The following is a 24,629-nucleotide window of genomic DNA, read 5'->3' as shown; positions in this document are numbered from 1 at the left end:
TGAGAAAAGAAGACAGGGCACCAAATACTAATACTAGAAGCATGCCTCTCATTAAAAAGCAAACTATTAACTGTCAACTATGGCATGTCTCTTTAATTAACTCTGCTGCCACCTCCTTTCAGTAAGATCTGGTCTCTCCAGATTTCAGGCTAGATAGGGTGGCTATGAGTATTCTGCCAGTTTTTATAAAAATCAATGTGACAGATCAAACTGAGCAATCAGCATTTGTTGAAAAATGCCTTTTCCTTATTCAGGTCATACAAGTCTGTCGATAAGCTCTCAGCCCTTAGAAGAAACTTGTAAGCTACTGATGAAGAGAGAAAAAAGATTGCTTGGAGTTTTTAAATTAAACTCATGGGCACCACATTAGGTCAGAGGAGTACTGTAGTCCAATAGCTCAACATAAGGATAATCCAAGTTAATGCATAAGCAAGGGAAAGAGACCAGACATTCCTCCTGTTGGCCCCATGGATTTAGTAGTCAGTACTACATATTTTGTGGCCACCAAAGCTGCATTTTTGTATATTGTGCAGAGCTAGCTGTCACCCCTTTAAAAGTGTCTTAATTTTAAAAGCATTTACATAGTGACAATCTACATTTATTTATTTATTTACTTCACTTGTATATCGCTTTTCTCACCCCAGTGGGAGACTCAAAATGGCTTCCAACATAATTATGGCAAAATTTAATGCCTCACATACAGAAACCTAAGATAACGATAATAACATGCAATTGTCAATTAAATCATAAAACACAAGCTCATTTAACATTAAAACATGGAATCAAAAACAAATAAATCAATCTACAATCCATATTTATGTTTCACAAATAGAAAGACTTGTCTAATAGTTAATGAATTGCTCAATGGTCTTCAGTTCAGTTATGAGAAGTGATTTTCACTTAGGTGTTGTTGAAGGCTTTCATTGCCAGAATCACTGGATTGTTGTGAGTTTCTGTGCTGTATGGTCATGTTCCAGAAACATTCTCTCCTGACATTTCACCCACATCTATGGCACGCATCATCAGAGGTTTTGAGGTTTGTTGGAAACAAGGAAAGTGGGGTTTATATATCTGGGGAATGTATCACAGATATATCTCCCACCCTCGACATTCCACAGATATATAAACCCCACTTGCCTTGTTCCTAACAAACCTCACAACCTCTGCAGATGCTTGCCATAGATATGGGTGAAACATCAAGAGAAAATGCTTCTGGAGCATGGTCATACAGCCCAGAAAACTCACATTAACTTGGATTTTAACCTAGACCTCCCAGATAGAAGTCAAATAAATATAATACAATTGAAGCCCTCAACAGCAGGCATTTCTCAAGGGACTTGAAACTCAACCCTGCTAATAATAAGAGGAACATGTTGCAAGACAGACTCCAGGATCAGTAGCTGCAGCAAAATAAAAAACCAAAGCTACGGATATTAAAAGCAACAGATCTCTTACCCTATAGTAATCTGTGCTGTACACATCTCTGGACATCCCAAAATCTCCAATCTTCACTAGCAGGTTTTCACCAACCAGGCAATTCCGAGTGGCGAGGTCACGGTGCACAAAGTGCTGTGATGCTAAGTAAACCATGCCTGCCGCAATCTGCTGGGCAATATGCAACATCTGTGATTGGGTTAGCTCTGCCAAAAGATTACCTTCTGCCATCAGAACTGCATCAGGTCCATGTGCCCTGCATTGAACAGATAACAATGTTAGGAGACCCAAATTAGACATTTCCTGCAAATAAGAACCAACCTTAATAGTAGAGAACACACTTAGGAGCAATGATTAGATCCCAGTGGGAATTGAAGATCAAAGAGCCATAGATACCAGAATTATTTGGTCCCATCTACACTGCCATATTATGCAATTCAATGCAGTTAAACTAGAGCAAGGGTCCACAAACTTTTTAAACAGAGGGCCAGGTAACCTCTGCTCTAGACTAATGTAATGCAGTTTAACTGCATTGAATTGCATAATATGGCAGTGTAGATGGGACCAAATAAATTCAAATTGTTGGAGGGCTGGATTATAATTTGGAAAAAAAAAAGAATGAATTCCTATGCACAGTGCACATATCTTATTTGTAGTGCAAAAACACTTTAAAACAATACAATAATTAAAATGAAGAACAATTTTAATAAAGATAAGCTTATTAGTATTTCAATGGGCCTGCTTTTGGCTGATGAAATAGGATTGTTGTTGTTGTTGTTGTTGTTGTTGTTGTTGTGTGCTTTCAAGACATATCAGACTTAGGTTGACCTTGAGCGAGGGCCGGGTAAATGACCTTGGAGGGCCGTATCTGGTCCCCAGGCCTTAGTTTGATGACCCCTGGTCTAGAGTGACCATATAATCCAGTTTCAAACTGCATCAAATGGCAATGTAGATGGGGGTCTTTGTTTCTTTCCATGTCTTCTCTACTCTGTACCTATAGTTCTTTCTCAGATTAAATATTCCGGGTATAGAGTGATAGTATGAAAATATCATGGTCTGAGTTAACAGACCTTGTACTAACAAAAGCAAAGTACTTTCAATCTGTGCTGTTGTTACCGAGCCAGACATTGTGCATAAATAGGTCTAATTCTAGTGGTAGTAAACATATGGCTTTCTAGATCTTGCTGGATGTCCAGCCCATCTACCCCAGAAACTTGTTTGGAACCATTCTATAGCCACCTTAGACTTGTTGGGGAAAATGAGAAATATCAATGTAAGAAATAATTTTGAAGCGGTATCATGAAATGTATTTTCATTTCCTTTTCCTTTTATGTGTGGTAAGCGATGAGAAACTGGATGATACAAATACATTTGTTACCATTCACATCCTTTCCAGAACATATTGAGATCTGTAAATTTGTTTTGTTTACTCCAGGTCCTATTTGACATTGATTCTACGGATGTCTGCAACCTCTGCCAAGCTACAAAACAGTTCAAATAAGAGGGCAGCGATGACAGCATTCTTGCCAAGATAATGAAAGCAAATCAGGAAAGTCCATTTGCTTCCATTAGTGAATAGGAAAAAACATGGATTGTTAAGAGGTAAAACAGGTTTCTGTTCACAATCAGATAATAATCCTTAACAAGGCATAGAACATACTCTGGGAGATCTGTGATAGTGAGAATGATTGTATACAAGTGACAAGCATTATAGCACAAGGCTAGTTTTGCTATTCTTAATGGCTTGCAGGACAGTTATTGTATTTCTGACTATTTTAGAGGAAGACAACTTAGCTTCTCTCCTCTACTGATAAATCACAGGATTTAAGACAAAAGGAGAAAGATAAGAATGGAATATATCCATCCTAGCTTTTCCACATTGACCTTGTGTTTTCTGACCAGACCTGGGAAAAGTTTTTTTTAAGGGAGGGGCGCAGTTTGCTGTTCCTGTTACAAGGCATAAGGTAAAGGTAAAATATTTCCCCTTGACATTAGGTCTAATCATGTCTGCTTCTGGGGGATTGTCCACAGATACCTCCTTGGACATGTGGCCAGCATGACTGCATGAAGCGCCGTTACCTTCCCGTCTGAGCGGTACCTATTGATCTACTCACATTTGCATGTTTTCAAACTGCTAGGTTGGCAGAAGCTGGGGCTAACAGTGGGAGCTCACGCCACCCCATGGACCTTGCTTCTGATCAGCAAGTTCAGCAGCTCAGCAGTTTAACCCACTGAGGCACCACAGCCCCATTACAAGGCGTAGTACCCCTTAGTAAACCTTTCCAAGCTCTGCTTCTGACATTACAGTGCACTGGCCTTGAGGTCGCTTATTTTGGGCAAAGACAAGAAATGTCCTCAAAACTGCAACCAAAACTGGAGTAATTTAAATGAAGCAAATTGCATTCAATCCCTTCTGTCCGTCTTTTTTTACATGAAGATTTTTTCCCCAAGAAAGAATTGTTGAATACAGAAAAACAGCAAAAAACACACAGAAAGATAAAGGAGAACCACAAGGCACTGCTGATCAGGAAAAGCAAATGCTGAAATCCAAAGAGTTGATTTTGTGATATTAACTTCTGATTTGTGTGCATTAAACATGTCTGCTTTAAAATTCTAGAGCTGTGCTCCACAATTATGGGAACCTCTTACCAAAATAATGATGTCTCTGACTTGGAAAGTAACTGCTAAAAAGTAATGGCTTGCTATAACCTGGAAGCCACTATGGGCTTTATCAGACTAGCGTTTTAAAGAGGGCACCTCCGCTTTCTTGGTGTCTTCTATCTCCTGCAATACTCTGGGAAATGTAGTTTGGAAAGGCAAGGGCCTCTCTAGCTGAGAATTCCAAACACCCCGCCCTAAACTACATTTCCCAGAATTCTGCAGGAGACAGAAGACACCAAGAAAGAGGGGGTGCCCGCTTAAAATGCCAGTCTGATAAAGCCCTAAATCTCTGCTTTTAAAGTGCTTTACCTATGCCGAGATGACTATGTGAAAATATCTATAGATGTGCAGATTCTAAAGATGTATAGCACTGCACATCCTGGACCAAAAATAAATAGAAAGATAGATGACAGATAGGTAGGTAGGTTGATGTGATGGCCCTTGCTTTTGCACTGCAAAACAAATGCAACCTCATTCTAATTCTTTGGTAGTAAAGACTAGACCTGGAAGGTTATGCAAATGTAGGAAGTTACACAGAGGATAAAATAACTTTGAGGAGAGAAGTTGGCTCAGTCATTCTAGCCACGTGTCATTCCTGTCACATCGTGTAACCCCAGTCACTCCGGTGTCACATATAGTATTATGCAACTATGCATCTGGAACTGATATAGTATCTCTTCCTTGAAAAATTCCCCATTTGATTGTGTTGGGCAAGCTTCAGACATCCAGAAAAAGGCACATTATGTGGCTGCATTGCTTCTGGAGTCTATGTACATCATCATACTGTGACTTGCATCTCAAGTCCATTCTACACCAGTACATATCTTAATTTTTTTGTTGTTTGGAGGTTGATATTACCTTCTTCATTCTACAACACCTAAGACTTTTAATACCCACAAATGTACCACTGAGCTGCTGTGCCCCTGTGGCCTTTCCAAAGATGGGTGGAGGAAGTGGAGAAGTATCTGGCTGTGTTTCCAGTGTTAGGCACATTATCAGATGAGAACTTCTGGGGACTCTGATGGAACCTCAGCAGATGATCTAATCATTCTGCATCTGTCTACAGGGGCACAACCAGATACCTTTCCAATCTTTGCCTTTACCATCCATGGAATAGCAGAAGATGGCCTGCTCAATAGCAGCTCAATGGAATATCCAGGAGGTGTTGAATGGCCACCTATAATGCAGTTCTGCATGCAAAACTATTACACCACATTTTGCCATAGGATCTTAGCCATAGGCTTAAATCAAAATTTCCCAGCTTAACACCTGCTTGATCTGTTGGACTACAATGCCCATAACCCAAGACATCTACATTGTGGAAGGCTTCTGTAAATAAACTACTAGGCACCATCAACTAAGATCTTACTTTTGGAGGGTTAGGAGGGTTAGAGCACTAGCTCTCTTTATTCTTGACTGACCAATTTCAATTTAGAAGGGAAAGCAACTCTACATGACAGCATTAATTCTTCTATCACACATCTTTCCTTCAACCTAAGTGCTACCTACTGTTCAGGAAGGTTTCCTGACCTTCAAATCCTGACCTGAAATTTGAGGCCTTTCTGCAAGACATTGCAGGGCTGAGGAGAGACAGGTTTAGGCTACAAGGATTTATTTTCTCTCGGTGGCCTTGGGAGGCACTGCAGGGTAAGAAATAAGCCTTCCTTGAGCTCCTGATTATGTGCAATCTTTCATCTACTACATCATAAGCTGTGTCAAACAGCAGAAGAATGCCAGCTTTCAGTTCAGGTTAAAGAGACTTAGGGGTTTTTAAAATGAGTAATCCTATATTCTACATATGAGAGACAACACTTATGGATGAACAATTAGAAAAACATACCACAAGAACTATATGTAATAGATAAAATTAAAATCACTAAAAGCAAGTGAACTGACAGAGCTGTATTTGTATAAAATTATGTGTATGATGGGGCGGAATTGGGGGAGTATAGAGCTGGGAATAGTCAATATAATAATGCAATTGTATCATGTTAAGTGTGTGTGTGTACACACACACACACACACACTTGCAACAGCAGCAACATAAATTGCTCAAGTGTAGTTCTGAACAAAAATGAGAGAGGCAGAACACAACATCATAGCAAAAACTATAAATGAACTAGCTTCAATTGCTATTAAATGGGTGCCATTATAATTAATTTTTAATGCATGCATTCAATTGTGGGAGGCTGTCCCTTCCCACTAATTCACAGTGGATCTATTAGCAGCATCTCTCTATAAATACCACAGATATCTTTATAAGATGGCAGTTCAACACTGAGATCCTTGGATTTAGTGCCAGGTAAGCATGGTCTTCGCTCCTATAGAAATGGTGCCTGGCTTTTAAAAATCAAAAACAGTACTGCTTAATACAGTTATGTATTACCACCCAAGGACCACAGTGTGGGGAGTGTAATAATCTACAAGGGCTTCTTGAAACACAAAGCACAGAAGGAGTCCTGTGTATGGATGTACTCATGGCCTTTCCGATTAGAAATGCTGATAGCCAATTAAGAAAGATAAGCACGGCTCAGATATCAACTGCATGTAAAGTAAATGTGCAAACGGGAGGAAATAGGATCTTGAAGTCCTGTCTCTCCAATCTAATTGAATTCACATAACCATATATGGCTATATCTAAATGCTTATGCATGTGGTTTGAGGCTTTTATTTCTGCTGAAGATAAGCAAACGTGAAACTTGTGGCCACAGTGAAAGCCCAGTCATTGTACTTTCTCTGGCGCAACATTTGGCAGCAGAAAGGAAGGAGAAAAGACACTTGCCCAGGATTCCACAAAACTGGCGAAGAACTCTCATAGACTAGAATATCCCATTGAATGAAACATAAGTAATTGTACTCAATCCCGAACCCCAGTTGATTTGTCCACAGGTAATGCAATAAGACCCCAGTAACTGCAGAAGCCATATCCACAGATTCACGTACCTGTAAATTGGTTACTCTAGGATTTAGCTGTGTCATCAAGGTGATTCTATGGTATGTTTTCCTTGGAATTTGCACTGTAGGACCTAGAATATTCCTAGATAGGATTGTTCTCTAGGGATTTGCTTGGTCCTCCAGAGCAACACTATGGTATACCAGGACCAGATGTCAGGCCAATTAAATCATATCCGTGCTTTAGTTAACCAATGTCTGGCCAAGTATGTAGACCCCATGGATACAGGTATGTCTTACTGTACTATGTGCTTGGAGTGGATAGTCTTAGACCTCTTCTACACAGTTGTATAAAATCCATATTTTCTGCTTTGAGCTGGATTATATGGCAAGTGTAGACTAAGGGCCCTTCCAGACAGGCCTTGTATCTCAGGATCTGATGTTTATCCCAGATTGTCTGGCAGTGGAGACTCACATAATCCAGTTTAATGCAGAAAACCTAGGATCAGATCCTGGCATATAGGGCCTGTCTGGAAGGACCCTAAGACAATCTAGTTTAAATCAGATAATGTGGATTTTCTGCTTTGATATCCTGGATTATCTAACAATGTAGAAGAGGCCTTAGATCCTGGCATTTGAGAACAATTCTTCAAATATCAAGGATGTGCATATTTCCATGTTACCAATCCCATAAATACTAACATCAAAGGCTGACATGATACTTTAACTTTGTTCCATTCTTATTCCTTTCCCCATAATTAGCAAAACTGTGCTCCGTTTTAATTAATATTGGTAGGGTATTAAAGAGCAGTAGTTTGAGCATTTGCTACATCTCTAGAGATCAAAGTTCAAAACTTACTAGGTGAGCTTAGGCAAGTTATACTCTGACAGTCTCAGAAAAAAGCAAAGGCAAACACTTGCTTATTTCTGTGAAATTCATGTGATAGGCTTGTCTCAGAGTTGCCATTAGCCAGAATTAACAACAAGTTTAAAGGATTGAAACCAGAAGTCACATATAGGATTGGGGATATATGTCAAAGGCTTTCATGACCGGAGTCTTTAGATTGCTATGAGTTTTCCAGAAGCATATTCTCCTGACATGTTGCCTACATCTATGGCAGGCATCCTCAGAGATTGTGAGGTCTGTTGGAAACTAGGCCAATGAGATCTATATGTCTGTGGAATGTCCAGGGTGGGAGAAAAAACTCTTGTCTGCTTGAGGGAAGTGTGAATGTTGCTACCAGTTTTTAAAAAATTCTAAAATCAGGATAATAAATAAAGAGGAACACTCAAAAAGCAGGGGGATTTCAGACAAGAATCAATCAGGGCCAGCAAACACCTCCCAACAAAGGACCCCCCAAACAGCAATCACCAGACTTTGAAGCTACAAGCCATTCGATACTGATCAAGGTGGCCAATTGCAACACTCACACTTGCCTCAAGCAGACGAGAGTTTTCTTTCTTCTACCCTGGGCATTCTACAGATATACAAATCCCACTTGCCTAATTTCCAACAGACCTCACAATCTCTGAAGATGCCTGCCATAGATGTGGGTGAAAAATCAGGAGAGAATGCTTCTGGAACATGGTTATACAGCCCAGAAACTCACAGGAACCCAATTTAACCTTCCTTACTTGCAAACGTATGCTCAGTTTAAGATCAAGCTAAGGACTGGGATTTAGGAATTGATTTTTTGCGACATCTTTGGTTGGTGATACCTGGACTAGGTTTTGAAAATTAGTAGACATGTGTTTGTCGTACAAACTCCATTAAGTCTTTTTAGATAGAAGAAATTCTTGGATTTTGAGAAATATAAGCAGATTAATGCAACCTCCCTCTCTGGGTGCACATCCCATTTCTGTACATGATTAGAATGAAATCTTTTGTGAAATTTACCTCAGGAATTTGTTGAGGTCTCCATGCTTCATGTATTCAAAGACCATGATGAGAGGGTCTCCCTCCACACATACCCCGTAAAACTTCACAATGTGGTCATGTTGTAAATTGGTCAGTAGTTCTGCTTCTCGGTGAAAGTCTTTGCGGGCATTGTCGCTTGCATCTTTTAGCGTCTACAAAGAAAAGAATCCAGCAAAATGGAGAGAAATGCTACAAACATTTTCAGAAGCATGGCAACTGAATTTCTTTTATATCAGGAAAAATGATAAAGTTGAGGATTGTTGAATCATAAGTATGAACTTTGGGGTTTTTATTATTACTGAAGTCCCTGTCATCATAGAAAACCAAAGCTTTTGAGTATATTATACAGTTATAAGCATTCTATACCTCTTTGTTATGGCTTTATTGTACATTGGTATCTGTAGTTTGGTGACATACTTGGTATTCTCTGCTAAGAGAGAGGAATTTGTAGTTTATTGGAGTATATTGGTATCTGCTCCAGTTTGATCTGTAAACTTGTAAAGTCTCAAGCCTGATTAGATATAATGAATTTATACAATTGTATACCTTATATTTAATGGCAAAATCAAGCATTTAAAACAATTTTTTTCAAGCTGTGGATGGTTGAACCCATGGATGTGAGGGGCCAAATATACTTAAGTTTTTCTACAATAAACTTCTACTTCAATAGTTCAGGGACATAGCACTAAAACTATGTAACAGAAAATTCTAACTTCCTCAACAAACTATAAATCCCACTAATTAATATGATTCTTTCCAGGCAGTTAAAGTACTATTATAGTGCAATAGGGATAAACTCCATTTGTCTACTGTTAATTACTCTCTTACATGATGCCAATTTCCTTCAGCAATATTTTTATTTATATATTTAATGTTGACTTCAATAGCATGTTGACCTTTCTGCTGAGAAATATTGTGCTTAAACATAGAGATATTAAATCCCCCTAGCATTTAGGATGGGGAGAATTTCATATATACACTGAAGAAGAAATGATCATAAAATATCATTTGGAAAACAAATAGAAGCTTTTGTGGAGCCTAAACTACTGATAATAAAATTTGATGGAACCTGCAAGATAGGATAGTGAACTTTAGCTTTTGATTACGGAGGGCCCATCCACACAGATCTACATCCCAGAATATCAAGGCAGAAAATCCCACATTATCTGAGTGTGTTCAGATAACCCAGTTCAAAGGATATATTATGGATTTTCTGCCTTGATATTCTGGGGTATAGGGCTGTGTGAAAGGGCCCTGAGATGTATCTGAGTTCTAGATCTTGACTTTATTGGTGACATACCCAATTGTAAAATGTCTCAAAGCCCAAACATCTAGATGATGGTGGAGAACTGCTGCTGCTATCTTTAGAATGTCCTCTTTTATTTGCCACACATAGTTCCCAGAATAGTCAAACCAAATCTTCATTAAAGGCTATGGGAAATGCATATGTGAGTAAGGGTTATGGTCATGGGTATTAAACCTACTGTGTAACCTTGGGCAAGTCATAGTCTTTCAGCCACAGGGGAGGACAATGTCAAACCTTTTCTGAAGAAAATCTTGCAAAGGATACCCTGTGATAGGTTCACCTTTGGGTTGTCCTAGGTCGAAAACAACTTGAAGGCACACAATAACAAAAACAACAATGGCATTACATCCTTTCCACACCAACAGTGTCCTGGAATGACACTATATGTGAGGCATTCTGAGGATGAAAAACAATGCCCAGGTTTCCTGCACAATTGCTGTAGTTGTGGCTTGGAAGTAAAATCACCACCACAACTATATTACTATCACAACAACACAACAACAATGACACAAGCTCTGTTGCTGTCACTGCCAGCAGTAAGCTTTATTCCCAAGGAACTGTTAGAGAAAATAATAATAATAATAATAATAATAATAATAATAATAATTTATTTGTATACTGTTCTATCTCCCCAAAGGGACTCAGGGTGGTTTCCAACATATAAGGCAAAACATTCAATTGCCAAGAAGAAAATCATACAAACAGATTAAAATAAAAGCATCATTAAACACAAAAATCATACTGTAACACTACAATAAAAAATTCAATTATAACTCCATCAGACAAGGTTCAATAAAACCAATGGCTAGGACTACAAAATGGGCATGGGCAAGGGGTAGTGCTAACATTGTATCATAAAGCCAGAGAAGTGAAGAAAGTGCAGAACAGAGTACTAACTGACAACATAAGGACTGGGCCTGGGGACTAATCATGCTTGAAAAACGGCTGGAACATCTAGGTTTTCATGTCCCTACAGAAGGGGGACAGCGTGGAGGCTTGCCTAATCTCCCTGTTCCAAAGTTGAGGGGCCACCACCAAGAAGGCCCTCTCCCTCATCCCCACCAACCGTGCTTGTGACAGAGGAGGAAGTGAGAGGAGGGCCTCCCCAGCAGATCTTAGAGCCCATACCGGTTCATAGGGGGAGATGCAATCACAAAGGCAGGGCCCGAACATTTACGGCTTTGTAGGTCATAACCTGCACCTTGAATTGGCACTAGAAACTTATCAGTAGCCAGTGGAGCTGCCTCAGCAGGGGCTCCCTATAATTAGCTCCAGTTAGAAGCCTGGCCGCCAACCTTTGTAGCAATTGCAATTTCCGGACTGTCTTCAAAGGCAGCCCCACATAGAGTGCATTGCAATAATCGGGATGTAACCAAGGCATGGACCACGATGGCCATGTCCAGCTTCTTGAGGTATGACTGCAGCTAGCGCACAAGCTTTAACTGTGCAAAGGCTCTCCTGGCTAACACCGACACCTGAGCATCAAGCGTCAGCGGTGAGTCCATCTTCTCTCCCTTCAAGAATATTGTGTTTATTCTCATTTTTGTTTTTCTTATTAAGTTTCCTGATCTAGGGATTTAAGGCAGCTAATAGCAAACATGATGCATGATACAACACAAATTTGAAAAACACAAAAAAATGAATTTAAAATTAAAAAACAATCAAATATTTTGGGTCATAAAGCATAAAAATTAAAATACAATAAAAGCAAAAGAAAAACACACAGCTCCCTCCCAATACTGAGAAAAATAGCTCCCACTTTTGGCTATTTGATTCACGCAGAAACAGGATAGAGATTTTTGGGAGGCTATTTTCTCTTAGCTCTAACTCCCACCTCTCCTTCCTTTAGGGGGCTAATAGTGGTCCTACGTGTCCTTAAATCCCAGTTCAGTCCTGTTCCAGAAAGACTGCACACTGCCAAGGCTCTTTCCAAACAAATTGAAAGTTAAAAAAATGCAAGCCATGGCTCCCCCTCCCAAACAGTTAAACAGTGCTGCATGTGTGGGCATGTATATTGGTCCTCTTTCTATATAAATCCAGATATTTTCATTAACTTTTCTTCGTAAGTCATTCATCAAGGGGAAGTAAGAATATTTGTCATCCCTCACCCTGCTATCTCCTATCCTGTATAGCATTTTGAGTTTTTGCTTTCCCACAGGGTCTAATAACCGCTATTTCCTAACCTGTATACACAATGCCTTTCAAGGTTGCCCAGCAACCAACCGAGAGGCATGTCAAAGACCCTGTGAATGAAAAGAAATAATGACAACACTCAGACATTGACTGACATGATGCTTCCTATTGGGGAAACTTGCACAGAATCCTCTTCCCTTAAAATCTTTCAGAAATGGACATATTACTGACAAAATATTCACTGCAGCCAGAAAAAACAAAGAACCCAACCAACCACTTTTGTAGGAAAGGAAGGAGGAGAACAGCTCTTAGATTAACAGTTCAATCCGATGCATGGCTATTGAGAATTAAGCCTCATTTTTTATGGTTATCAACTTCGCCAATTTCGGTTTCACTCACTTTCTCATTTTCCTGGTTGAGATTTTTCAAAGTTGCTACAAAATGTTTTGGTGTATTTTTTTTTCTGGAGGGTGATTTGGTCTAATATGTATGCATTTCTGCAAGTAATTCCCCCCTCCTCCCAACCCCAATGAATTTTTGTATGTTGTTTTCATGAATGTACACAATCCCATGAACACATACAGTTTTTACATTATTTCAGTTGGAGAGTGCACTACAAATTTCAGAAACATGAATATGGATACATAATGCATGTTCATTTTGCATGCTGTTTTCAAAATTATGAATTAAGGAAGATTCTACTAAGATGCAAAATGAATGAATTATACCCTTGATCTCTGTTTCAGTTAGGATTTACTCCTTGGTAAACATGTACAGGGCTACATTGCATGAGAGGGAGACCAGATTCTTCTTGCATTATTTGTGCTCTTATATTTCATCTCTGTATCAAGCTGACAGCTAGACTATTAACAACAAAGAAAGTTTGAGTGAGAGATAAAGCTTAACTACAAAGTGAGAGTTCCAGATCTGTCAAATCTTATGCACTGTAGTCCTGCCCATGCCTTCTGATTGTATTCCTTGAAGGTGTGCAGGTGGGTGTGGGGAGCAGTAATGCCATACACACTGTTTCTGTCCACATTTTCCTTTTTTTCACCAGGGGCATAAAAGGAGACCTAAACATTGTCCACTTGATGGCATAGAGCTTTCCAAACATTTCATGTGGTGACATACCTTTTTAGAGATGTATCATTTCAAAACATAGTAATTCCATTTTACTACTAAACCTACTGCTTATAAGAGATATAGACAGATACATAAATTACAATAACAAATTATATGGGGACACAAAATATCTTATGAAAATCTTTCCTTTATATTTTTAAAAATATATGATTTACTGCTTATTTCACATAGATTCTGAAGTTTAATAATAATAATAACAATAGCAATATAACTTAATAATAATAACAATATAACATAATAATAATAATAATCATCATCATCATCATCATCTTTATTTTTGTATCCCACCACCATCTCCCCAAAGGGAGTAGCTTACATGGGAACCAAGTTTCTCATTATGTTTGTGTAACACCCTTACATACTGCAGCAGGCACACTAACGTGTTGTGGCACACACTTTGGAAAGCATTGGCTTAGACCCTTCCACTGAAATGGGAACCAATGAAACATGGGTCTCAGATCTCACGAACCACTAGACTTGTACATAAGTAGGGTTATGCTTACGCTTTCTGCTGAACACACCAAACTGAGGCCAGGGCTGGCAAGTATAGACTGCTACAAACAGAGTTTGTGATAAAGCCCTATTCAGACATTCTCTTTAAGGATTATATGAACTGTGTTAATCATAGAGATGCAGACTTTTTACCTTCACTGCAACTAAGATCTTGTCTTGCTCAGGGCACAGATTATAACATTCTGCCAAGAAGACTTTCCCAAAGGCTCCTTCTCCCAGCTCTCTTTTGAGAACAATATTGTGTCGCTTGATGTGCTGGACAACTGCAAAATAAAGGTAAAGTGGGTGTTAGCAATGAATTTCTGGAAGGACACAGTAACAACAGCGCAAAATAGCACTTGCTGCATTGTAGAGGATGAGAAATGTTTGATACTCCAACTCCCAGCAGACTCAGCCAGCATGACTGGCGCTCAGAGATTATGGGAAGCAATGGTCAGCACCGTTTGAAAAGCCTCATGTGTCCAAATTGTAGCTAAACTGCTCGATATTTGTCTCCTCAAATGGTGCCTGTGTTTCTATTATCTACATCACACTGAGAATTTGGGCTGGCAATTTTTCCCCCACTTATGGAGATGGTGGGAAAGGTCTTGTGAAGTGAATGATCCCCTGCCATTCATCTGTTTGCAGAACAGACAAAACATCAGGGGCCAAGACCTATATCCTACCACACTGCTTGAGGGAAAACAAATAATAACAGTGGCATCTGTTAATCTTTCTCTCTCCCTCACTTTTAATTGAATCATAACTCTTTCTAAACAGCCAAGAGCTGTGATACAAAAAAATGTGCGAACAGACATCTAGACAGTTCAGTACAATGCAATGGAATATATAACAATGGAAAAAGCAAGAGGTGCCCTGGGCAAAGAATTTAAGGAATTAATTATCCAAACAAACTAAGACACAGTTACAACAGCCTAATACTACTTTAGCTGCCATGGGTCTATCCTATGGAATCCTATGATTCATGATTGGTAGAATAATTAGAATTCTTTGTTAAAGAGCTCTGGTCCACTCCACTGAACTACTGCAGAGAGCTCCAAAAACAAAGTGACAAAATGCAGGATTCCAGAAGATGGAAGCACGGAAGCTGAAACTACTGGGTGGAACCAGTTTGGATGAAGACATCACTATTAAATGATTTTTTTGGTCATGTCAGGAGCAACTTGAGAAACTGCAAGTCCCTTCTGGTGTGAGAGAATTGGGTCTGCAAGGACGTTGCCCAGGGGACACCCATATGATTTGATGTTTTTATCATCCTTGTGGGAGACTTCTCTCATGTCCCTGCATGAGGAGCTGGAGCTGATAGAGGGAGCTCATCTTCCTCTCCCCGGTTTTGAACCTGCGACCTGTCGGTCTTCAGTCCTGCCAGCACAGGGGTTTAACCCACTGCGCCACCGGGGGCTCCTGCAGGCAGGATTAAATGATTAAATCAATACAACAGTGAAGTGTAGTCACATTCTATGTTTACTTTAGTAGCTGAAGTCAGGATTAATTCTATTATTATTCTCAGTTAAAGTACACCTGTTGAATCAATGGGATTCACTTATGTGTTGTTTCACAATTCAACTGTTGACACAATGGATCTACTCTAATTGGGACTAACCGACTAGATTCTAGCCATTGACTTTCTTCTGCTTCCAAATGATTTATAATTTCAGGAGACTGAAGGAAAAACTAATACAATTTCACATAATTGGAATAGGAGAGAAGGAACAGCATGCCCAACCTCTAGCTTTAAGACAAGACTGTCCTGCACTTAAAGAATCCCTGACCTGTGCCTAACTAACCTTTTATTACAAACTATAGAAGTATGGATCACTACAGTCATTACAGATAGCCAGTTTATCTTACTACTAAACTATATCTGATGTCCAGAGAACCAGAGACCCTTCTCTCTTGTGACACACTGCTTGTGGAATACCCTCATTGTAGAGGGCTGATTGACACCAACACTTGTATCATTCTGTTGCCAAGTAAAAACACAGGTTTTTTTATAAAATCCTCGGGGGTCCAATTGATTTTCCCCATCTACACATGACTGTGGTTTAAAATCCTTTAAAATTATTTTTGCTAGCTTGAAATATGACAGGTTTAAACTTGTTGATTAAACACAAATAATAAATACACAAACAAAATAACAGTAACAGAAACAATAGTTTTAAAAGTGGATGACAGTATCCCGCCCCTCTCACTCTGAAGGGGACTCAGGGCAGGCTCACAAAACAAACACAATTCAATGTCACATATACATACATAGGATAAAACCAAACATATCCATTGAAACCAAATAATTAAAACATTTCAATCTTAAAACAAGTTAATTAAAACCACACAATCCAAAGGCATATTCCAGAAGCCATTCCGATCGTAAACTGAAAATTGCTGTCCAAAGTCTTGGTCCCATATACATGTCTTCAGTTTCTTTCTGAAGGTCAGGAGCGAAGGAGCTAATTTAATTTCACTGGGGAGGGAGTTCCATAGCCAAGGGGCCACCACTGAGAAGGCCCTGTGTCTTGTCTCGAGTACCTGCGAGCAGCCCCCCTCCCCCCCCCGGACGATCTTAGCTTCTGAGGTAGATCATAAAAGTAGCTACGTTCAGAGAGGTAAGCTGGACTGGAACCATTTAGGGCTTTATAAGTTAAAACCAGCACTTTGAATTGTGCTTAGTAGCAGACTGGCAATTAGTGGAACTGATGCAATAAGGGGGGGGGGGGGTGCATGCTCCCTGTACCACACTCCAGTAAGGAACCTGGCTGCTATCTGTTGGACTACTTTGAAGTTTTTGAACAGTCTTCAAAGGCAATCTCAACTTTTGGTCCATTTTGGTGTTTGGGGTCACTGTAGAAAAGCACCTTTTCAGAAGTATTGTTAATTGATGTATGCCTATATACTGTTTTAGTTCAATAGATTCCACATGTCATCTTCAAAAGGGAACCAGAGCCAAAATGCTAAATAAGATAAACCCAACACTCAACCATACCATCCAACTTCCAATCCCTAACGGTAAAGGTACTTACAAAATAGGCTTAATACTTGTTGATGTGAATCTAGCTGTAGTGAATCACAACTTCTGTATTTCTCTGCAGTTACCAAATGTGAGTATGGCTGCTTAAAAAGATTAGGCAAATTCATGAAGGATAAAGCTATCAGTGGCTACTACTCATGAGGCCAATGCAAACGTCAGAGGCAACAGGCCTCTGAACAAAAAGTGCAAAGGCATCACAGCAGGAGTGGGTTGATATCCTCAGTGCCACCTTAGAAACCTCTGCCTGACCATTGTGAGAAACACGAAAGCTGGAGTTGTAAGCCATTGGTCTGATTCAGCAGGGCTTTTCTTATGCACTTGTATTAATAGCTGTTGGAGAGGAAACAACAGGACTGAGGTGGCTGACATCACAGCCAAAAGGGTGTCTATGTTAACTTGAAAAGGTTTCAAGGAAGCATACTTTCATTTCCAAAGGGGATCAAGGTTGTCAGCCATCATCTTGGGATGTCTGTGATCATCAGGATTGAGAGAGTTCTGCAGAAAAAAAATCCCAACTCCGCTGCTTCAAAAAATGAATTAAAAGGAGGAAAATACTAAAAACAGACCATATTTATCTCTTGACACTTTTTAATGTCTTTGTCAGCTGCTCCCCTTTATTGCATTGCCAAAAAACAAAAAGCCCAACTGGAAAGATTGGGAAAATATCCTACAATCCAGGAAGATAACGTATGTCCTCTTTTAATTAAATCCAAAGTACTCATTGGCTTCCTTCACTTGCTCCTCTTAAATTAAATTGCTTGCCTCGTTCAACAGCCAGGATAAGGAAAATATTTCATTCTAGCAAATATGACTTACACCCTTGTTCTGAGATTTAGAAAGGGAGAGGAGAAATAAGACAAAATGGAGCAATATTGCCAACAGAACTTGCACAACTGTCTGCCAAAGGAATTGGCTGTTGAGAGATTTAAATTTTAGTTCTTTGACATTTTCTTTGAAGTCTACTATTCCACCCCTGTGTACATTTTATCTCAGGGTCTCCATTATTATTAAAGATCTAGGGCTTCATAGAGGACCATAGTTAACATTTTGCTGCTATGGATATCAAGAACAATTATTGTTTTTAGAGTTTGGAATCAATCCATGTACACATTTATAGTATGACACTGTATCTGTGAGGATACATTCCTAGACTTTGCAAGGATATGCAAAACTGTGGATAAAAGCAAAAATGATTGAAATTAATAACTCCCAGACCAAGAATATCATATAGTTGTGCTTTTAGGCCTCCCTTTTCTCGTCTTCTGCCGGCTGTGCTTGAGGACATAGAAAATGCTTAGAGATGACATATTTTGTCAGACTTGGTAAACAAAATGGCAGATACTGGTCCTGCAGATACAGGATCATACTGTATTCTCTATTCAGCTCTGCTACGGTTGTCCAGATAAGCTGTTTTTCCATTTACCTGGAGATCTTTTAGCTAGAGAATCTAGGGATTGACCACACTCATATAAAGCAGCCAGGGCTTATAACAGAGTCAAGGTTTACAGGATCATGGGGCCAGAGATTTACAATGAGAAGGAATGCTGAAATTGACTGCCATTTCCCTTGGCTTTGCCTGTTATCTTTGAGCTTAGTTGCAGTATATGTGCGTACGTGTGTGTGTATGGACTTGCCAAACAATAATTTGCTGTTGCAATGCATAGTATTTTCATTCTAAATAGGCAAGTAAGACCCAATGGAGTTGAAAATTGGGGGATTGGTATATTGATGAAGATCTACACAGCTGCCTGCATTTTTACATTCTCCTGGGGACTAACATTACTGTTCACCTTGGAATCTTCTCATGAGATCTGTCATTGTGATAGCAAGAGTGCAAAATGGAGCTTAAGAGCCAACTCATCCTAAAAAGACAGCCACATCAACCTCATCATCTAAAATAGCAGACTCATCAGCTTACTATGCAATGGCTGTTAGGAAACAATGATTTCCTCTCCTAGGACAGTTCCAGACAGGACTTTAATTAGCACCCAATTGAGTTTTAAAAACCTGATTGGGCCCACATTAGAATCCACACACACCCCAGAAAGCTTGAGAAGGCACCCAGATGCCAACATCCCCCCCTCCCCGAAAAGTCTTAAAAAGTAAACATTATTTTCCCGGTCAGCATTTCCCTGCTGCTGACCCTCTCCTGGTATGGAGAAATGATGTAATACAATATGAATGGGTTCCTTGGTAGACAGGTTAAACACAAATAATCCACTTATAAGATAATGAATAAGTCCAACAGATAGGTAAATTGTGAAACTTAGACTGTTCAATTCACAGTAATCACAAAATTAAGCAATATGCAATAAGTTCTGTACAAAGCAATATGAAATAAGTTGTGTACAGTCTTTTAGTGATGTCGTTGTATGTTCATAAATCAGCCTCCCACGACCGGTTTCGGCCTTAGCTTCAGGCCTTCTTCGGGTGGTAAAGTTCAGTCTTTTACATATGTTCTCATAAGAGATACTTAAGTTTTTTGTAATGGGATAAAGTTCAGTCTTTTACATATGTTCTCATAAGAGATACTTAAGTTTTTTGCAATGGGATAAGATACTCTGCTTCTGAGTTTGATTCTAATTGCGAGTACTCGCAATTAGAATCAAACTCAGAAGCAGAGTATCTTATCCCATTGCAAAAAACTTAAGTATCTCTTATGAGAACATATGTAAAAGACTGAACTTTATCCCATTACAAAAAACTTAAGTATCTCTTATGAGAACATATGTAAAAGACTGAACTTTACCACCCGAAGAAGGCCTGAAGCTAAGGCCGAAACCGGTCGTGGGAGGCTGATTTATGAACATACAACGACATCACTAAAAGACTGTACACAACTTATTTCATATTGCTTTGTACAGAACTTATTGCATATTGCTTAATTTTGTGATTACTGTGAATTGAACAGTCTAAGTTTCACAATTTACCTATCTGTTGGACTTATCCATGGAGAAATGATGTGCCAGAAGAGGGCTGGCAGCAGGGAAATGCCAGCCGGGTAAATATTTTTTTTTACTTTTTAAGGGTTTTCTAGGGGGGGTGGGGGTGGGGGTGGGGGTGGGTGGGAGGGTGTTAGAGCCCTCTCCCATATTCCAGGCTGAGTCAACCCAGAAAACTCAAGAGGGTTGTCCAGGACTTCTCAGGGGACAATCCAGACACCAGCCATACTTGATTAGACCCGAGTCTTCCAGGAAGACTCAGGTCTAATCTAGTATCAAATTAATTCATCACAAAACAGGGTTTTCCTGCTTTGTGGTGAAATAATGCGTTTTTATGTGGGGCATCGTTTGGACGCCCCATGTAAAAATGGGGGGGGGGGGCATTTTCCACCCTGTGTGGAAATGCCTAGTTCCTGCTATTGCAATATCAGGTAACTTCACTGGTGACTGGTTAGTGATATATGTAGCTGTTTTCAATTTACCCACATATATCACTCCTATGTAAGATCACACTATGAAAAGTGCCTGATTTCCCTGCAATGTGTCCCAAAATGTATTTTGGCACCCACAAGCTGGTATATTCTGAATTTCTGTATTCTATATTAAACAACTGACTAGACTGATGACTTTTGCCTGTCTGTATCTTGAATTAAGATCTGTTCCTCTTTGGAGGATTGGGAGGTAACAACTGAGCTATGATCCCACTGCAGTAGCTATGAACTGGACTTCACATGCTGCAGGTGTGGGAAATTTTACCTTGTTACTGAGAACAAGGCTTTCAAGCAGAAGAAAAATGTTCCAACTAATGGGTGATGTTCAGTCATGGGCTTCAGTACAGGCATCTACCTGAACAGCAACACCCCGGTTAATTCATCAGGCCCTTTGATATAATTGAGGCCCAAGAGTGAAAGAAACATTACACTGGCTAAGATTCTTTGATGCTGTCTGTACCTAGGCATCTGTTTTCTTTCTCCCACTCACTAAATCTCTTTCTCTTTCTCACTAAGTTGATAATTACAACATTTTATGCCAGGCAGCTGTCACTAAAGGAACAAGAGCTGCCCAAACACTTCCGCAGTACAATCCCAGCAAGTTTATTGGCCAATTTATCACACTATAATGAACTCGCTCACAGCCTTCCCTCTATGGAATGGGAAGCAAAGGAAGATGGGCTTGGACATTTTGTTCTGATACAAGTGAAAGAAGAGGAAACAATAGGAGAATTTGTATCCACAGTTGCTGCCCCCCACATACACATAGCACCACTGTTGCTTAAAAGTGGGCACCAGGCAAACATCCAAGACTGGTTAGTATTCAGAAAAAGGGCACGGATCCAATCTTCCGGCAGATGGAAGACTTTGCTGAATGAGGGCATGCGCGGATAAAGAGCAATTAAAAATACACACACAGAGGAAGAGAAAGGTCAGGAACAGTTGAATAAGCTTTAGTCAGCCTTGACTCAATTAGCCGAATGAACTTGACCTTAAGATAGTAGGCTTCAAACTCTGAAGTTCTAAACCTACTCTACCTTTGTTTATTTAATTATGTTAAAAAATCTTGCTCTTCATACTAAGATCCTGGAACAGAGACACAATCCCACCATCCACTGCTATTTATGTGATTCACATAAAGTTCTCCAGAAGGTTTCTGGACAGCCACAAGGCAATTAAGGATAAAGAAATCTGTCAGTTCTGCTTCCTCTGACATTCCAGGTTTTTCAAAATGTATAATCTTTAAACCTTTACAATTTTTAAAGAAATCTGGGGATTTGAGGAACTTCATACAATGAATGATTCGAACAGAGTTACCAACCATCAGAACTGACTAAATTCAATAGGTACCAGTATTCCCATCATTGGAAGGAGCATGTTGTAACTACCTGCCATGTAGCAATTAAGACGTCTTGTTTCAGAGGCATATAAAAGAGTTGGAAGGACAATAGCTTTATAATCAAGCACCTGGGTATCCCTCAAACACTCTATGCTTCATTTGAAATAATACTTCACTCACAGAGCTCAGGTGGTGTTGCATCAATGTGAACTTTTGTGGAGGGGTGACGTTTTCTAGAATCACACTGTTGAGCTGTACTGCTTAATCATTACAGAGGAATTGGTTTGTGCCTGCTGGTAGAGCACTTTGGTTTTTCAATGTTAAGTGAGAAGCCAAGCTTTTCATATGCTTCTGTGAAGGTGTTTATAATGGCCTGTAGATCTTCCTCTGAATGGGCAAAGGCTACACTATCATCAGTATATTGGAGTTCCATAACAAAACTTGTTGTTATACCTTACTTTTGGCTTTCGGCCTGCGGGGGTTAAAGAGCTTTGCAATCTGTTTGATACATGATTTCCACATCAGTGGGAAGCTTCCCATCAACAAGGTGCAGAATCATAGTGATGAAGATAGAAAATAAGGTTGGGGCAATAACACATCCCTATTTGACACCTGATTCCACTTTAAATGGGTCACTTTGGGAACCATTGCTGTCCAAGACTGTTACCGTCATGTCGTGTCTACTAAAGGTGCATTAATTGTTGAAAGCACCATTACAGCACAAAAAGACTTTCAGGAACAGTGGTCTTACAATATAAAAATGAACAAAAATAACCTGATATTCCAGAATTTGCTCATGTACTTGCTCATCTTAAATCAGGAAGGCAATATTATTAAACAAAATTTCCACTGCTGAGCTGGACATTTTTACCACTGACCAGAAGATATATAATTGGATTTGGGTGTATATTCCAAGTTGGGAGCCCATCCCCAAAATATCTTCCACTATAAACCTTGTTTGTCACTGCATAAATGGTCCATGACTAAAATGGGACTTTTTGATGCATTTGCAAAGCATTGGTTTGGCTGGAGTGGCGTCACTTTGAGGAAATCTTTTTAACTCTTCTGAATTATTTGTTTATAATCCCTGGGCACATTTCAAAAGACATTGGTTTTTTGGTTTTTGTTCTTTCAGACTGGGGAAGCATTACTTTGATCTAAATCTGGATTTTCTGCACTTCATAATTACAGAGTAAACAGTTGCCAGAAGATCCAATCCCATTTGGCTCTTAGATCAGGAACCTGCACTACACAACTAGTGGTAGTTTCTTTTCCATCTCCATTTTCATGCTAAGATTTCAAAACACATTTCCACTACAAAGTCTGCTGTTCATCCAACACACATGTTGTCTTATTGAGAAAATTCCTCCAAGTAGGTTTCATTATTTTTCTTTCAGCCAAATTCCTAAATTCTGTTACCGTGGGGCAACATGATGTAGGCTTCAAAACATGAAAAGTGCAACGGCTCACAGGAAAGGATTCTGAGTTACTTCATCCATATGATTTAATTGTTATGAAAGAAACAGATAATAACAACTAAATTTAGAACACTGGCAATTTCATCTGAAGTTCAGAATCTGAACTTTGTGGCCCCTGTGAGTTTTTAGAAGGAGAGCCAAGTCCACTTTACAGACATCCATGAGACTCTTTTTAATCCTTTTTGGAGTGTAAGAGTAAAATAAAGACACATAAATAACAAATGAAAAAGCTGTGTGAAGGGAAGTGGCGAGGCAGAGTTTTTTTTAATACCTGAATTGTAATATTTCTATGACCTGAAATATATTGAGATTTTCAAAGGATTCATATCAGTCTGCTCCAGCACAATAATAAAAGGTGAATACACAGATATATACTTCTAATAACTGCTGCTCTTTTTAAAAATTCACCCTATTTCTCGATGTAGCTGTTTACACTACGTCTGAAAAATGTTCCCCTCATGCTTGTGACAAATGGCCTTGAATCTTTCATGCATTCTTGCTATTGTTTTGGTTTTCGCTAAGTGAGAGTGATTGGGAGAGTGGCAAAAATCCTGTGTGAAAAACATGTTGATGTTCTATTATTTACATTACCTGTTTTTTGCCTTGTTGCCATAATGGCCAAATGTTATGATACCCATCTAGCCTGGTGTAGTCCTTATTTTTGTTTCAAATTCTTTGCATAAATCTTTATTAAACTTCACTGATGCTATGAATTCTTGGGCAGAGTGCAAGTTCTCCCAGTGATAAGGGAAGGTAAAGTGAATCTACTTCATCTTTATAATGATTTCATTTCCCACAGAGGATAGGAGGAGATGTGTGTGTGCAGTATGTATATCCTCACACAATACACTCACTTGTAGTTCATGTAGTTTTTCCTGTCCTCCCTAGAAAGCTGGGGATAGTTGGGCTCCGTCGGGCCAAAAAAAGGAAAGCAGACAAAAAACACAGTCTGTATATGGCTAGCAGAATGAGGATAGGCAGGCTCTTGCTAGTGAGCCCAGAATGTCAACAACATGCTTTATTCCAGTTCTGACAGAACCAGTTTTACCATTGGAATGGCACAGTTGACACTGCAACTCACCCTAAATTTCCAGTAGCAAATGGTAGTTTATTTTATTATGTATTTATTTTCACCTGGTATAGAAATATTATTACTTTCCTTGCACAATCCACAAAGTACCCCTCACACGCCCCTAGCCAGGGTGCCATTTTACCGGCAGTCACATGGGGTGCCTCAGGATGCCCCACGCACCCTCCCTCCTTCCCCCATCAGACGGGGACAATGAGACAAGGCACACTGGTGCCCTGTCACTTTCAAATGGTGGAAAGGACAGCAACATATATTGCCACATTG

At 39.5% G+C, this 24,629-nt stretch overlaps 1 protein-coding gene across 10 annotated transcripts in view; it reads right to left on the bottom strand.

Moving 5' to 3' along the window:
• Nucleotides 1-24,629, bottom strand: part of NTRK2 (neurotrophic receptor tyrosine kinase 2) — a 208,467-nt gene that overhangs the window by 26,286 nt on the left and 157,552 nt on the right. For all 10 annotated transcript variants that reach the window (XM_060762108.2, XM_060762112.2, XM_060762111.2 and 7 more), the window contains 3 exons: nt 14,133-14,263; nt 8,885-9,057; nt 1,456-1,690 (listed from right to left, as the gene is read on the bottom strand). In XM_060762108.2, coding sequence (XP_060618091.2) covers nt 1,456-1,690; nt 8,885-9,057; nt 14,133-14,263 — 539 coding nt within the window. The remainder of the gene's footprint in view (nt 1-1,455; nt 1,691-8,884; nt 9,058-14,132; nt 14,264-24,629) is intronic.

Source organism: Anolis sagrei, chromosome 2 (assembly GCF_037176765.1).
Source record: "Anolis sagrei isolate rAnoSag1 chromosome 2, rAnoSag1.mat, whole genome shotgun sequence".
In the NCBI taxonomy this organism is placed as follows: domain Eukaryota; kingdom Metazoa; phylum Chordata; class Lepidosauria; order Squamata; family Dactyloidae; genus Anolis; species Anolis sagrei.
Note: the sequence above shows the minus strand (reverse complement) of the source record. Positions and strands in the feature narration are given on the sequence as shown.